This window comes from Lissotriton helveticus, chromosome 3_1 (genome assembly GCF_964261635.1).
Source record: "Lissotriton helveticus chromosome 3_1, aLisHel1.1, whole genome shotgun sequence".
Lineage (NCBI taxonomy): Eukaryota > Metazoa > Chordata > Amphibia > Caudata > Salamandridae > Lissotriton > Lissotriton helveticus.
This window is the reverse complement of record NC_136061.1, coordinates 766,193,652-766,211,099: the sequence shown is the minus strand read 5'-3', so window position 1 is coordinate 766,211,099 and position 17,448 is coordinate 766,193,652. Positions and strand designations below refer to the sequence as shown.

Below are 17,448 nucleotides of genomic sequence, written 5' to 3'. Positions count from 1 at the left end.
CACAGATTAGGGGCACGCTGTGAGTGCAAGAACCCTCAGGTGGGCAGCGGGCGGAGTAACAGGGAGAGCGGACCGGAAGATGGGTGGCGGTCAGGCAGGGACTCCTGGGAGATGGAGTCCCTGCAACGCTCGCAGCCCCGTTGCGTGCCTCTACCTGGGTCTAACAGTTCCCAGCTCCCTCGGCGCGTCTAGCTGCCTCTGTCTCCACAAGCGATGCGGCACCCGCGGAGCGGGTGCGGCGAGGTCCGATGTCCGAAAGGATGCAGAATGTGACTCCCCTCCAGCAGAGTCTTCGATAGTGTTCGGGTGAACATGTCAGAAAGTAGAGCGGCTGATGACAATCTGACACTTTTTGTGGCTTAATCCTGGAGCAGAGGTAGAAAAGTATTCTTGTAAGCTGCGTAAATCAGGGACAGGCTGTGGCTTGTAATGAGTGATGTAGGGCGCATCGTCATCCAGCCCAAGGTACTTGGAGGAGCGTGCATCTTTGCTGCGACCCATAGCATATCATAAATCAAAACTGATGATGTGTCTGGAAAAATTTTAAATAGGCAGCAGAACTTAACTGCAATATAATGATTGTTGGCTATCTCTATGAAACAGTGAGGCCTGCTCCAAAATAGTTGAGCAGAGCTCTTACAAGACCTGCAGTGAATGTGGACTGTAATGCCTGCAGTTCTGCCAGTGGTGTAGTCCCCAGCAGGAGGGACCTCCATTCTTGGGGTATGTGCCCGCTGATTAAGTTTCTGAGTTCCACGGAGGGGCCGGGCTGCATCCTCAAAGCTCATAGTGGAGGAGTTGTGAATACATCGACAACAAGGGGGGCCGGGCTATGTGCTTTGAATGCCCGCAATTGAGGAAATTGCAGTATGCGTTCGGGATGCTCGCCGAACTATGGGGTGGACAGTTTGCAGGACCTGAGAGAAGGATTAAACGACTAAGAGGTCCACAGCACAAGCTGCCGAGGTAGTGTGTCCTCGAGGTGCACACAAAGTAGTCTATTGTGAGCCTCCGAGGCCCGCAACAAGAGTACCTGAGCTGTGTCCTCCAGGCCCACAGTGAGGTAGTTTGGATGTGCATCCAGCAAGAGGCGGTTATGTTACCTCAAGACCCACAGTGGTGTAGTCGATGCATGCTAACTGCTTAAGACGTGGTCGTGCAAATGAATACACATGACGAAATACCTTCATTTATTAAGGATATGATTATACACTGTGAGGTTTGTTAATTTAGTGTGTGCTTAATTAATAACAATGTTTTTCAAGTTTAGCAAGTTCAGAGACATGTACGATCACTCATATAGACAAACGCACGGGCTGCAGGCACAATTGTCTTTAGTTATGCACCATGCAAAAAGTATTTTTATTTTACCGCTGTTAAAATGTAGCTCTTCTCCCAGATGGGCGAGCGGCGCTCTCTTGGTGTGAAAACGAAAGCAGTTTGCGAAGGCTGCACAAGACTACAGAGTACTTTTAATTACTATATTTTAGTGAAGAAAGCAGCCGTATCGTGCCTTCATAAATCCGCTATTACGGGTGTCTCGAGTCACCGTCATGGAGACACAGTAGTTAGCTAAAAGCAGCAGAGCAGTGCTGGCCCTTTAAACAAGCGCGCGTGCCTTGCGCGGCAGAAGGGGGAGGAGGGGGGCTGCGCGATTCACTTGCGGGAGCGATAATTGCTACCATATGGTGGCGCTCACTACCGCAAGTGAACCGCCAGACGTGTACGCGTTGCCATTGAAGGCTATGGAACGCGTGCACGTGTTTGGCTGAAAAGCCAAAGCGATAGCAATAGGTCTTTTTGCCTATGTAGGGCATGCGCGCTGCATAGCCGAGACCTAATACAATGAGCAGTCCAAACTTCACTTTATAGACAAACAATAACTTCACCACACATCTTGATTGCCATCAATGAGAAATCTGCAAACAATGCATTATGGGTGCCCAGCTTCAAAACGCATTATATGACCATTCTCCTAACATAAAATGATATAACTTCCGCCACCCCAATGATTTTGCTGCCATTGCACTGCTAAACATGAGCGGTCTGATGGCGAGGAGAGCTGCATGTGACAGTTAGAGCCAGAATCAAAGACATTCTTGACTATTATGATTATGGACTCCTCAAAGAGTTAGTTGTAGAAGCTTTGCATGGATGAAAAGAGACCAGATTGTGTTCCTAATAGAGAGGGGCCAGTGACAGGAACAAGGGTGGATGCACATATGGATTCTAGTCTTAAACATGTGAAAACGTCAGGGGCACTGAAATTATGCAGCATTGAAAGATCAAATTCTGCAGCACGGTTCAGATAATTATGCAGCAAGAAAAAGCAAATTATGTGGAATAATGAGGCTTAATCTGTAGCCGTATTGTTATGTTACTTTGTGTTTTTTAAAACTATTCATTCTATCAGGGCAAAGTTGCCCTTCATTATTATCAATTTCTGGATACAACAATCTGCAATTGAAAGGTGATCAATTAACTCGTGCAAGGTGTCTGCAACTGCACAGAACAACGTGAGGCACTTTTTGTTTAGTAATTGATGATTATTTTGAAGTAGAAAGATTTTTTGAGACAATCGGCAAATTATGCAGCAGATTATGAGGCAAAATCAGCAAATCCATAATTATGTGGGAACTGAAGAGACCATAGAATCTCATAATTCCAATAGCCCTATACCTTTTTCAACACAAGGATTTAGGAATAGCGCCCTATGCTAAGGCGGGCAGCAAAATATGAACTAACATAATTTGACACTCCTTAGCTTTCCAAAATTATATAATATATACATGAAACCATAGGTGAAAAATAACGCTATGATATTCCAAGATGTTAACAAAGATAGCAAGAAGCCTGCCATTTCAGAAGTACGTGGAAACTCAGCAGGACGACTCCAACAACAAAGTGCAACTAGAAAAGTAAAAGGGTGCATGAGTGGCAGTTTGGGGAGCAGAGGCTAACTATAATAAATCGAGCACACATAATAAATCAAGGAGACAAAGCATGCCATAGATACATTGGTGACGTCTGGACACGGAAGTGTGATGTTGGTGGCTGAGTAGACTTGAGTGAAGGACTGCTAATTAGCCAAACTATAATGTATACAATATTCAAGGTGGAAACTGTCAAAAGATGAATATCATGAGTGGAAGGAATGGGTTCAAGCCTATGCTTGTTATGGAAGTAAAAGTCAGGATGGAAGTAACAAAGGTAAACGTGTAAAAGGCAGGGAGGCTGAAGGGACACAAACTATGAGACCAACAATCACACTGTGGCAGACCCAGTCTCTGGAGAGAGAAGCAGCAGTGTGAGGCTGGGGAAGAGCTGATCCACCCCTCTCATCCTGTCAGGCATTGATTTCCACAGCGCCATGAGCTGGGCAGCGCCCTATCACATGTCTGGGTAGCCTGCCATCTTTAGATATCTGTGTGACATCATGACGCCTCCACGTCATCGCACCAAAGTGATGTCATAAGTGACAGGTGGCAGGATTGGCCTTGGAAGGAAGGGAAAGAAATCCATCTAGTAGTTATGCAACTCGGGGCCACCTCTTCCCTCCAGCAGTTCGGGAAAGGACTCAAGCCCTGGCTGTTCGTGTGAACAGATCACCACCGAACAGTTAACAACTCCAGCGCCTCGAGGGATTTTCCGCACTCTACAAACCCTTGATTGAATGAATTTGATATTTGTGAACATTTGTGTGCACTAATGTTAATAACGAAGCCCGGATGAATCTACTAAGAGAGCTTTGCCGAACAACACGTAAGTAGCATGACCCTGTGACATGTTCTGCGGTGGAAGACTGCTGGCTCTCCATTCTGCTCCGAGGGGCAGAGAGCAGCTGTTGGGGGTCCCTGTGAACCTAGATAAGCAATTGGGTCCAGTCCTCTCCATGGTGAGGGATAAAGGAACAATTTGCTGAACAATTGAAGGAATGAAGCCGTTTCCATGAGGTCGTGTCAGGTGGCTCGGCCTCAGCTGTTGATTAGTGTCTCCAATTTACCACTTCTAGACCCCCGAGAGTCTATGCCGATGAGCGCCACGGCGTGGATTATCACAGAGTGCACTCAAAGCCGTGCAGCGCCCACTTATTTATACAGCGCTTTATATGCACGTTCAGTCAGTGCCAGGCCGTCTCTGTTTTGGAAAGTATGGGGAAATGAGGCACGAGGTGAAGCTATGTGTCCAGAATCACACGCTGTGATCAGGTGAGGGAGCTGCCACCAGAACGTACATCTCGTGGATCCAGAACAACACTTTGGAACACTGAACGAGGTGAGATCTAACTTGATTACGGTTTAGATTTTATGGATTTTCAAGAGGTCAGAGCAACAAAAATATGATCAGCTTCATAAAATAGTCTAAACCCTAAAAGCATTTAGTCAAAACGCAATCTTTATAGATCACATTTAATTTTGTTTCACCTTTTACACAGCGCCACGTGAATCTGCACAGCCCGTTACTCGGCCTCCCACTGAAGGTGTATGCTGCCTTGAGAGTTGAGAAAAGATTGCATGCTAATGTGTCCAACAGATACATCTCTCCTGCTACTGTCCAGGCTACTCGTTGTAGTGGTTAGCCTTTTGATGGAAGGGTGAGAGAGGACATGAGGGTGTATTACACAGCATCACAACACCAGTAGCTAGCCAGTGTGTCATGGGCCAGAGTGCAAGCGAGGAAATGCCTAAAATGCAAAATAAGCAGGGGTTCAATGGGTCCTTCAGGCCTCTGGACCCCGGTGCCACTGCACCTACAGCACATATGTAAGCTACGCCCCTGCACAACGCCTTCGACAATCCACCAGTGGTCTTGGAGGGACGTGCAACAACATAACCTTATTGTGTTGGGATGTGAATATAGGGACACTTCTAAATGGGATACAGAAATAGTCTACTGGCACTTTGGGCGCGAACTAGGATTTCATCCTTACACCCCCCCTCCCACTGACCACAGCAGAGGTCGTGTGCAGCCAATGCGGTGGCAATTGACCCCTTAGTCAAGGAAGGCCCTATTGAGGGCCAGCCATAGAGGTAGACAACACTGCAGCTGATCCCAGACGAGAAACCGGCCTCTGGCTGGTGTGCAATATTCACTCACCACTCCCAAACCATGCCCGACACCTCTCTAACACATGTCTAGCCCGATACTTCAATATGGATCGCTTAAACTATGCCCGGGCCACCTGCTATCGAGCGGTGTTTCATGAAACCACGTGTAAGCACTCTGACATTAGTATGCTTAAGAATGTATTTGTGTATTCAGCTTTCATTAGGCTGCATTTCAATAAACTGCCGCGATAATGCGGTGTTCCCCAAGCAAGTAAAAGATTCGAACTTAAGTGCTTTGCGGCGACAACATGGATGGCGACACTTCACAACATTATATATATATATAAAAAAAAAAGAATCTATACAACTTAGACGGATCAGTAAGCGATATGGGCAGGGTTCTCTTTATTGTCAGCGGTTCAGGGGCGTAACACAGGCCCCGCAGCCCACGCGGTGGGGGGGGGACACCTCAAGCTCCAAGGAGGCCCCTCGGCACTGCACTCTGGCCAGAGAGCTCATGATTGAGCCCGGAGGGGGGCCCCTCTACGTACCGTGCAGGGAGGCCCCCTCAGTTTTCGTTACGCCAGTGCAGCGGTTAATGATTGATAAATGCCCGATTCCAATCTCATTGTCTCTAAGAAGTTTTAAAATAATAGATGGGATGAAAGGCCACGTATAGAAGACGGATACAATATCATAATGTTCTCTCCTAGCAGGCACATTGAACGTTCAGATAATAATCCACTTCTGTGTTTTTCGCACAATAGCACTTTGGGGGAAAACTGTATGGACATAGGTTTTCCAGGTGCTATTCTAATTTATATTTTAGCGGGCGATAAATGAATCAAGAAGCTGCTATTTAAGAATGTTAGCATTTTCTGTCTTGTATGTAAGTGATATTTATCAGTTTCTCTCGGAATTTTAGTATGGCAATGTTGCACAAAAGATATTTTAATTGGTGTAGCGGAGACTTCTGATGGAAGAAATGTTGATTGTTATGCTTTTATCACTACATGACTTTGTAATTTAATGTTTTCATCTATTAAAATAAAAAGATATTAAAAAAAAAAACGTAAACGCAGCTGTACTATAATTACAACGTATAATAATCATGTTGTACTACCCTCTAGGGATAAGGGCTGCTGTTGTAAATCGCCCACTAATGATAACCAGGAGGGAGGGGACAAAACGAAGGAAAGAGTAATTATCAGCTGTTAACGCCCCACAGCATGAGAGCAATGAAAGTTAAAGAATCTCCCCCAAAACACCGAGAAACGAACATCAAACATCACATGGACTCAATGTACTTTATCTTGGTACCACAGAACACAGATGAACAACACTAGTGGTAGCGTTCTAAGCAATCTGATAGGCTTAACCTATTTCCGCCTTTCATATAGGATTCTACTACTACATCTTCTCTCTCTGTATATATAATCATCGCGTGCTCACGCACCCTGAACACACTTCCTTCCCTTCTCGCCCACCCCAACCCCCTCCCCCCCCCCCCCCCCCACTGTCTCCAGTCACAACATTTCTAAAATGAGATCTTCTTAGATGAAAGTAAGGGCGAGGGACGGGTGTAATTAGTGGATGCTCACAGTGTCCTTTGATGTCCCCAGTTTCTTCAGCCCGTCCAAGGGCAGCAGGTCTGCCGAGTCCTTGTGCATGAACTGCACCGACTGCTTCATCCTCCTCTGTTGCCGGAGAGCTGCTGCCTCCCGGATCTCGGCCTCCTTCCTCCCCGAGTCCGTCAGCATGCCCGAGTAGAACATCTCGGTGCCTGGCCACGAGCCCCTTCACGAGCTCCGAGCCGCGCGCACAGATTCTTGTGCCTTGCCCCGCCACGAGCCCCTTCACGAGCTCCGAGCCGCGCGCACAGATACGAGCCCTGTCTCGCTCAGAGCCCTTCACGAGATCCAAGCCTCGCGCGCAAGTACGAGTGGCAGCCCTCGGCACGAGCCCCTTCAGCGCTCCACGCCGCGCGCGCAGATACCAGTGACTGCCCTTTAGAACTAGTGCTGCCCAGCCAGTGCTGCGGGAGGAGGAGACGTCATCCGGTAACACGGGGCTGTAGATAAACAGCCTCTGACAGAACTTGGATGCAAAGGGAAAATCATGCTAACTCTTTATTGGCTGAGCCAGACACAGCATCTGAAATGACAGCAACTAATTGGAAAATACACTTACAAAGCGGACTTGTCATTTAAAAAAAGAAACAAATTAGGTTGCACGTGCAAACCTCCCACGCGACTGCATGGATACAAGGGAGTATCGAACAACAGAAAAAATGACAGGATACGATGAAGCGATTTACTCTTGTTAAATTCTCTTTACTAGAGAAGGCATGCATAACAAACATTGAAAAAGCAGGGTTCACTTGTGTATATGTAACTGCACGCACGTAGCTAGAATTCTCATAAAGTGAAACCGATCATACATGTGTATACCTGCCAAAGATCGTGACTACAGCCAAACCGACCCCCAGAAAATCATACTCACCGAACTACACACGAACAACCACCCACGCTTGGACACAAACGGGCACACAGACTATCTGGCATAAAGTCTACTGATCAGTGCTGGAATTGGAGAAAAAAAATGAATCCAGAAACCCATTAATTCAGGGTCAAGGAACCGAAGCAACTCCAGCAAATTCTGTTAGACCAGCCCCTGTACCGTGCAAATTGAGTGCAGAGCGCGAGGCTGACAATTACAAACAGGCTTTGGGGAATTCCCCCACCAGCCCAAGACATTTTGGGTAAAAATAGTGCATTCTGCAACACATTTTCCATTATACATTCAATTGTATTAACTTTGAAAAACTAGTAAATGGTGATTTAGAGTGCACCAGGATTCAAGTCTTTGTTGGGGTCTCTTAAATGATTCTCTCACTATCACTCCAACAGTGCCCTTCATCTCTTTACAGATCCCTCTCTCACATGTATTTCATTTATTTTATAGCGCCTCATATCAGTGTACTTATACCAGTCTAGGGTGTCGGAGCACTTTACATCATACAGAAACACAGAGGCAATAACTCATAGGTGTGTAAATCAGTGTATAGAAAATGTTACATACAACTAAGGGGACTACAAGGAGTAGGATTCATGTCATCCATACAGGTAGGTATTTTTTTAAGACTGCTTGGTCTGGAGAAGCACACACTCAGGATTCAGAATGTAACACATAGTGGTTAGGGGTTGGCTTTACTAATAAGGATTGATTTCTACCCAAATAAACCCTCTTTGGCGAGATTAGGAACATTAGGATAATGAAAGACTCTGAAAAAAACATAACTTTCTAACCTTTACCATATAGCTTTCATGCAGCTGTTTGATGACACTTCATAGCTCTGGGTTGAATTATGATTGCAACTTATGAACTGCACAGAAACAAAAGGGTCTCTGCGACAAAAGCAGCAAACCGCTAAGCTATGCACATAAAATACCGTTCTGTGATCTGCATGGCAAAGCTAACTTAGATGAGTCAAACTTGCCACTAGACAAAACTCTGATCTCTCTGCAGCAGGTACATTTATCATCAGAATTATTTTGTTGTTCGAGATGGGTCGGGACTTTGACCCTGTGGGAGACCTGAGGAGCCGTTCCTCCACCGGGGGACTGTTTGCTGTTTGCTGCTCTCTGCCCCTGTTTTCTGTGTCCGGGGATTCGGCGGGTGCGGCGGCCGGGGACTGCGAGTACGAGCATTCCCTTGACCATCAACAGCTGGTACTCTTCCCCTGCCGGCCCCGCCTCCTGCCTGCTGCTACTACCTCTTGCCGCCCCCGCTCCGCGGGTGCGACTCGCGGCTCGAGGTGGGTCGGGACTTTGACCCTGTGGGAGACCTGAGGAGCCGTTCCTCCACCGGGGGACTGTTTGCTGTTTGCTGCTCTCTGCCCCTGTTTTCTGTGTCCGGGGATTCGGCGGGTGCGGCGGCCGGGGACTGCGAGTACCAGCATTCCCTTGACCATCAACAGCTGGTACTCTTCCCCTGCCGGCCCCACCTACCTGCCTAATAAATACACTCCCTGTTTCCGTCCCGCGGGACGCACGCGGGACGAAGCGCGGGGCTAAGCCCGGGCAAAGGGCGGGCCCTCTGTGGCCCTCCGAGGCCTGAGGAGGCCGGGACGGGCCACCCCACTTGGTTCTATCACAGAGGGAGGTATCGTGCTTTAACATTAATTGTTATCTTTCTTGGCATTCCTCTAAACTATTACAATCACGATGTCCATATGGGAGGAACTCAACGCTCTGTGCGGTACTAAGTACGCCCCTGATCTTATAACCTCCCCAGCTGTGGATTCTTTTTGTCCTAAAGTAAATGGCCCCGCTGATAAAGCTCATAACCAAGTAAACGCCGCGCCCCTGGGTTCCTACAATAGATGGAAGCATGACATTGAAACTAATTTTGGTAACAATACAAGTATACCATCACTTGCTAATCCAATTGCATTTATCGAGGACCCGGCCGCGGACAAACCAGAGGTCCCTCTCTTGTCTCTCAACACGACTTTATTGGCCAAAATTGAGCAACTGCTGGTTGCTACCATCTCTCCCTTGGTCACAAAAATGAATGATTTAGGGGAAAGGCTGACCAATATTGAGTCAGTAATAAGAAAGCTCCCGCTTCCTGCTACTATTATGGCCACATGCGTCTGTCCTAACCCTACCACCGCCCCCGAAACGTATAAATCTGGCATAGGGGCCACCCAAATACAGCCATTACACACACCTACTCAAATAGGCCCCAAAGTATTTGTTAAACCTGCACCAAAAACCCATACAGTGGCCAGATCCACCTTGGCAAGATTGCCACATATTAACCTGCCTCCTGAGGCCGCCCCGTATGTATCTGTCCTCTCTGGGGTTCCTGCCCTCACCCAGGGAACACGCGAATCCCAGCAGGATTTGCTAAATAAGGCCATCTATTGGCTAAAAAAGAATAGACCGTTGCCGCCGGGGCTAGACGGGGGTATCTTGAGTGTCAGGAGGGTGGGATGGTTAGGGACACTGCCCAAATGCATTGCTGGGGATCTGGTACTAATTAAATTTAACAATACCAATGTTGCCCCTTTTTTACGAGTTTGTACCCCCAATGAAAGACAAGGCACAATCCGCATTTGGGATCTACATGATTTTTACCCGAGCTCCCCTCACATTACATAGGATAATAATTCTTGAATGATGGTTTTTTACTGTGTATATGAAATGTAATGTTTACGGTTCTTTTTGTTTGCATTTCTGTATTGTCGATGCTTTCATGATTTTTTTTAAAAAATCGAATAAAGCTTATTATTATTATTATTATTATTTATCTTGTTGTTTTTATTGTTTCCTGAAAAGCACATTATTTAACATGCAGATCATAGATTTGTATTTTATTGAAATAGGTAAGTAGACTAGTGGTCTATCCATGAAGCAGCCATCACAGAGGGTAAGAGACTATATCAGAACCATAGTAAAGCATGTGGCATGTGCCAAACTAGGGAGAAGCATACAAAAATAACCTGAGCACCCTGCCACTGACAGAAATCTGCAAAAGAAACAATTGATGGACGAAATGCTGGACAATGCAAACAATCACCCCCAGTTACAAGGATCTGGGTTTAATCCATCATTCTTTTGCTCACCACACCACCCCAGTTTGGACACAGCCATATGCAAATCAGTCTTGACCATGTTCCTTGTGGGAACAGTCCAGGCCAAACTGTCAAGCCAGGTCCTCCCTGGACAGGAAACGAGCATCCTGGGACCGGTTTCAGGGTATCACCCTTCATCAGCCAGGCTAGCTTGAAATCAGTGGTGTAGTGTGCATGGGACCCAAGACTGGGCATACCCTTCCCACTTAAGGAGACATATGCAACAGGAACAATTGATAGACGGAATGCTTACAATGCAAACATTCACCCCCAGTCACAAGGATCTGGGTTTAATCCATCATTCTTTTGCTCACCACACCACCCCAGTTTGGACCCACCCATATGCAAATCAATCTTGACCCTGTTCCTTGTGGGAACAGTCCAGCCCGAACTGCCAAGCCAGATCCTCCCTGGACCGGAAATGAGCATCCTGGGACCGGTTTCAGGGTATCACCCTTCATCAGCCAGGCTAGCTTAAATCCAGTGGTGTAGTGACCGACATCTGGCATATTATGCTACAGCGCGGGGATGCCTCCGGGTCACCAGGCGCTCTATAAATCGCTAAATAAATAAATATGTCCTTTATAGTCACAATTACAGTGGTTTTGGTGGCCTCAACGAGGTCCTGAGAGAATATTGTAAATTATGAAATTAATTCATAAAATTAAGTCTGGAGAAGGTCTCGGTTGAATACCGTATAGGTCAATTTTATTAGAATTTAAACAGAAAATGAATAAAGAAATTTATAATAGCAATAATGAATTCCTTATCAGGTGCTCACATATGTGACAAAAAGTGCTCAAAGTGACTTTAGTGAATTAAAAAACATTTATATACATTTATATACAAAGATGTCACCACAAGGGTATTCCCACACAAATTATATACAATAAAAAAGGGGGGGGGAAATTTTCCTTGAGTTTGTCGACGGCGTTTCGATCTAGGTTGGTTTAGATCATCATCAGGACGTGAGCTTCCCTGAAACTAATAATAAAATTAAATTTAGTCCTAAGGTATTGTACACAAGACCAAAAAATTACTTTGAAATTCTCCAGATAATGATTCTAGAAATGTGGCATTTTTAATTTGCCCTCGCTTTCCTGGAAAAACCTTTTTCTTAGCTACACACAAAAGGGGGGCCGTGCTGGCAATGACAGTCACAGACTCATTTACGCGCTTTAGTGTCTTTATGGACTTATTTAAGTCTTGGACTTCTAGACGGTATAGAAATCAATTATACTAGACCCAGTGTTTATTATAGGCTAGGTTACACGCTTTACTTTGCTATGTTTTTGAACTTACTTCGAGAAGAAACACTTTAATTCCTAAGCGGCAGGGGAAATAAATCAGGCCGATGTCGTAATACTGCCTATCTAAAATTAAAAAGATGGTAATTACATTTACAGTTTGTGGAGGGGACAGTGAATGGCCCAGATAAATTAGTTTAGACTCAGCACTTACACGTGATTTATGCAGTAAGCGCCAAAAATTGCACAGTTTACTGTTGTAAGTTAGCGTCTTCGTTTCCACAACGTTATCTAAAAGAAACAGAAAACCATTCTTTTAAACTTATATTTCCAGGTAATACCTTAGCATCCAATCATAGGGCATTTTTACCTCTATACGTTTTAGCGTTTGAAGAGCCCGTGTGTTCCCTGGGCCAGGTGTGATTTCCGTGGCAGGAAAACGTTTTTAGATATGAGGATTCAATTTACTCGCATCGGTTGTTCAAGGGCTTCGGCAAGACGGGAGCTAGTCAGAAACATTACAGGGCGGTTAAGTTCATGTCTACTGACATTTACAGTTTAAAGAAATTGCTGGAACTAGACGTATCAATTTTATTATGGGTTCTAGCACTTACTTAAACACCGCTACGCTCTGTCCCCTCCGGCTCCACCGTTGGCTTCTACGGTCTGGCGTTCTTTCAAGCACTAATCTCTTGTTTCCTTGATGTTTTTAAGGCGCATGCGTCGGGTCGATCTAACTACGCGCATGCGTACTAGTATCCTACGTACACTACTCTCTTGCTTCCTCGATGTCTGTGATGCGCATGCGTTGGCCAAGATAGCTGCACGCAAGCGCGCTAGTCTATTAGTGATACATGTGGGTAAGCTCGTGATGTCAATCGCGCAAAGGCTGTTTTAACAGTCTGTTAGGCTGGCGGATAAAGTATTATCCATTTATCGGAGTGGGCCACATATTGTTACAGTTCTTATGTCCCGCTGATTCATTTTGGCCTGAAAACAAGGACAGAATGTACCAACCTATAATGTCTTGTATACATAAGTGTACTCCGTGCTTTCAAAAAACATATATATTATATTAATATACACCCACAGTATACAATAACAGCCATCATCAAAATTGTACATTTTGGAAAAATTAAACTGTTAGTTATTTCTTTAGCCAGAGCTATTCCATTGGTCCAGAGTGTTAAGTCCTTTTTCAATGCTTTTACATAGAAAAATCCATTTACACTCAAGACGGTTCAAGATTGTCTGCTGATTTCCTCCTCTCACATTTGGTACAACATGATCAATCACTTGCCATAGTACATCATTTTCTGAATGTCCCAGTTCCACATAGTGTTCAACAAGGGGCGCAGTAAGTACCTTGCATCGTATTCGGCTCCGATGCTGAGAAATTCTCATCCTGATTTGTTGCGTAGTCTGACCAATATACAATTTTTTGCAAGGGCATTTAATACAATACACAACATTTTTGGAGTTGCAATTTGTAAAAGATTTTAAATTATACTTGCAGTTTTCATACTCAAAACATTTCGTATTGCTCGTAAACAGGCATGCAGTACAATTGTTGCACTTATAGTGCCCTATAATTGGTGGTAAATTTAGATAGGTCTCTATAGTAGTATTTTTATTCTTTTCACAACATGCAGCTCTGACTAAATGATCTTTCAAGTTATTACCCCTTTTAAAGGAGAATAAAGGGATACCAGTCTCAAGTTCGAGAGGAGCTAGAACAGGCCAGTGTTTTTTAATGGCTTTACAGATCTTATTACTGACAGTATTGAAAGTTGTTACACAAGTTATCCTGTTTAAGGACTCTCTTTTTTTAGACTCAAACAGATGTTCCCTATGCGTGTACCACGCACGTTTCATAGCTCTCCGTACTAACTTCCTGGGGTAGCCTCTGGTCATCAATTTAGAGCATAACATTTCTGCTTCCTGAAAAAAATCTTTTTTAAATTTACAATTTCGTCTGATTCTAAGGAACTGGCCATAAGGTAGGCCGTCCCTCAGTGCCCTTGGATGTGCACTTTGATACTGTAGCAGCGTGTTCCGCTCAGTGGGCTTCCTAAATAAAGTAGTGTACAGTTGTTGCTCGTGACATTTAATTGTCACATCCAAGTAATCAATTTGGTATCTGTCAAAATTGTAAGTAAATTTGAGATCTGATTGGCTATTGTTTAACCACAAGCAATATTCCTCCAATGTCTCCTCCTCACCTTTCCAAATCATTAGTACATCATCGATGTATCTGTGCCAGTTAACAACATTTTCTCGGTAAGGGTTAGTGGTACTCAATACCACATTGGTTTCTAAGTCATCTACAAACAATATAGCAACATTTGGAGCAAAAATGGCTCCCATAGAGGTCCCTTTACATTGTCTGTAGTAAGAGTCTTTAAAAATAAAATAGTTTTTGGTTAGGGCAATCTCTAATAAAGTCATTATAAAATCAGTAGGGACCTGATGTGGAGCGGGACGGTTATTCAGATGCCTACGAATCACGTCCATTCCTTTTTGCTGAGGTATATTAGTATATAATGACTCTATATCTAGAGTTACCAATATTTGTGATTCAGGATCGTATGGGTATGATTCCACAAGACTTATTAAATGTGTGGTATCCTTAACATATGTAGCTGTGTCTTTCACCAAATCCCTTATAAAAAAATCAATATATTTGCCCAAAGGTTCCACGACCGAGCCACATCCTGAAAGGATTGGTCTTCCCGGTGGTGCTTCCTGACTTTTATGAATTTTAGGGAGTGTATATAACACTGGGATTCGGGGTTGCTTATTGTTAAGGAACAGAAACTCATTTTTACTTAGGTATCCTTCCTCAAGTGCGTCTTTGGTGATCTGCTGGATTAAGTCACCAATTTCTTTAGTGGGATTTTGTCTTAATTTTTCATAATGAAGACTGTTATTTATTTGGCGGAAAATTTCCGCTTCATAGGAGGTACGGTCTTGAATAGCAATACCGCCTCCTTTATCGCATGGTTTTATCACGATTTTATCATTCTTTTTAAGTTCAATGAGGCTGTCCCGTTCTTCTTTGCTGATGTTAAATGGTGTGAACCTGTAGTCCTTTTTAATGTTTTCCAGATCCCTGAGGATTAAGTGCTCAAAAGTTAAAACCTCAGTTGGCATAGCACTGCTGGTAGGATTAAAAGAAGAAGGCGGTCGTAGGCCAGTAATGTTCTGTTTTTGGGCAGCTTCTCTATCTTTAAAGAAAGTTTGGAGTCTTATTTTACGAAAAAAAGAAAACATTTCAGACTGAATATTAAACCAGTTCGGTTTCTCAGTTGGGACAAAAGAAAGTCCCCTACAGGATAACTTGTGTAACAACTTTCAATACTGTCAGTAATAAGATCTGTAAAGCCATTAAAAAACACTGGCCTGTTCTAGCTCCTCTCGAACTTGAGACTGGTATCCCTTTATTCTCCTTTAAAAGGGGTAATAACTTGAAAGATCATTTAGTCAGAGCTGCATGTTGTGAAAAGAATAAAAATACTACTATAGAGACCTATCTAAATTTACCACCAATTATAGGGCACTATAAGTGCAACAATTGTACTGCATGCCTGTTTACGAGCAATACGAAATGTTTTGAGTATGAAAACTGCAAGTATAATTTAAAATCTTTTACAAATTGCAACTCCAAAAATGTTGTGTATTGTATTAAATGCCCTTGCAAAAAATTGTATATTGGTCAGACTACGCAACAAATCAGGATGAGAATTTCTCAGCATCGGAGCCGAATACGATGCAAGGTACTTACTGCGCCCCTTGTTGAACACTATGTGGAACTGGGACATTCAGAAAATGATGTACTATGGCAAGTGATTGATCATGTTGTACCAAATGTGAGAGGAGGAAATCAGCAGACAATCTTGAACCGTCTTGAGTGTAAATGGATTTTTCTATGTAAAAGCATTGAAAAAGGACTTAACACTCTGGACCAATGGAATAGCTCTGGCTAAAGAAATAACTAACAGTTTAATTTTTCCAAAATGTACAATTTTGATGATGGCTGTTATTGTATACTGTGGGTGTATATTAATATAATATATATGTTTTTTGAAAGCACGGAGTACACTTATGTATACAAGACATTATAGGTTGGTACATTCTGTCCTTGTTTTCAGGCCAAAATGAATCAGCGGGACATAAGAACTGTAACAATATGTGGCCCACTCCGATAAATGGATAATACTTTATCCGCCAGCCTAACAGACTGTTAAAACAGCCTTTGCGCGATTGACATCACGAGCTTACCCACATGTATCACTAATAGACTAGCGCGCTTGCGTGCAGCTATCTTGGCCAACGCATGCGCATCACAGACATCGAGGAAGCAAGAGAGTAGTGTACGTAGGATACTAGTACGCATGCGCGTAGTTAGATCGACCCGACGCATGCGCCTTAAAAACATCAAGGAAACAAGAGATTAGTGCTTGAAAGAACGCCAGACCGTAGAAGCCAACGGTGGAGCCGGAGGGGACAGAGCGTAGCGGTGTTTAAGTAAGTGCTAGAACCCATAATAAAATTGATACGTCTAGTTCCAGCAATTTCTTTAAACTGTAAATGTCAGTAGACATGAACTTAACCGCCCTGTAATGTTTCTGACTAGCTCCCGTCTTGCCGAAGCCCTTGAACAACCGATGCGAGTAAATTGAATCCTCATATCTAAAAACGTTTTCCTGCCACGGAAATCACACCTGGCCCAGGGAACACACGGGCTCTTCAAACGCTAAAACGTATAGAGGTAAAAATGCCCTATGATTGGATGCTAAGGTATTACCTGGAAATATAAGTTTAAAAGAATGGTTTTCTGTTTCTTTTAGATAACGTTGTGGAAACGAAGACGCTAACTTACAACAGTAAACTGTGCAATTTTTGGCGCTTACTGCATAAATCACGTGTAAGTGCTGAGTCTAAACTAATTTATCTGGGCCATTCACTGTCCCCTCCACAAACTGTAAATGTAATTACCATCTTTTTAATTTTAGATAGGCAGTATTACGACATCGGCCTGATTTATTTCCCCTGCCGCTTAGGAATTAAAGTGTTTCTTCTCGAAGTAAGTTCAAAAACATAGCAAAGTAAAGCGTGTAACCTAGCCTATAATAAACACTGGGTCTAGTATAATTGATTTCTATACCGTCTAGAAGTCCAAGACTTAAATAAGTCCATAAAGACACTAAAGCGCGTAAATGAGTCTGTGACTGTCATTGCCAGCACGGCCCCCCTTTTGTGTGTAGCTAAGAAAAAGGTTTTTCCAAGAAAGCGAGGGCAAATTAAAAATGCCACATTTCTAGAATCATTATCTGGAGAATTTCAAAGTAATTTTTTGGTCTTGTGTACAATACCTTAGGACTAAATTTAATTTTATTATTAGTTTCAGGGAAGCTCACGTCCTGATGATGATCTAAACCAACCTAGATCGAAACGCCGTCGACAAACTCAAGGAAAATTTTCCCCCCCCTTTTTTATTGTATATAATTTG

At 43.8% G+C, this 17,448-nt stretch overlaps 1 protein-coding gene across 1 annotated transcript in view; it reads right to left on the bottom strand.

The window, feature by feature from the left end:
* NRIP3 (nuclear receptor interacting protein 3) overlaps positions 1-6,823 on the bottom strand; it is a 246,588-nt gene extending 239,765 nt beyond the window's left edge. Inside the window, exon 1 of the mRNA XM_078682735.1 lies at positions 6,650-6,823. Within this exon, the coding sequence (XP_078538861.1) occupies positions 6,650-6,823 (174 nt within the window). The remainder of the gene's footprint in view (positions 1-6,649) is intronic.
* Between the last annotated feature and the right edge of the window lie 10,625 nt (positions 6,824-17,448).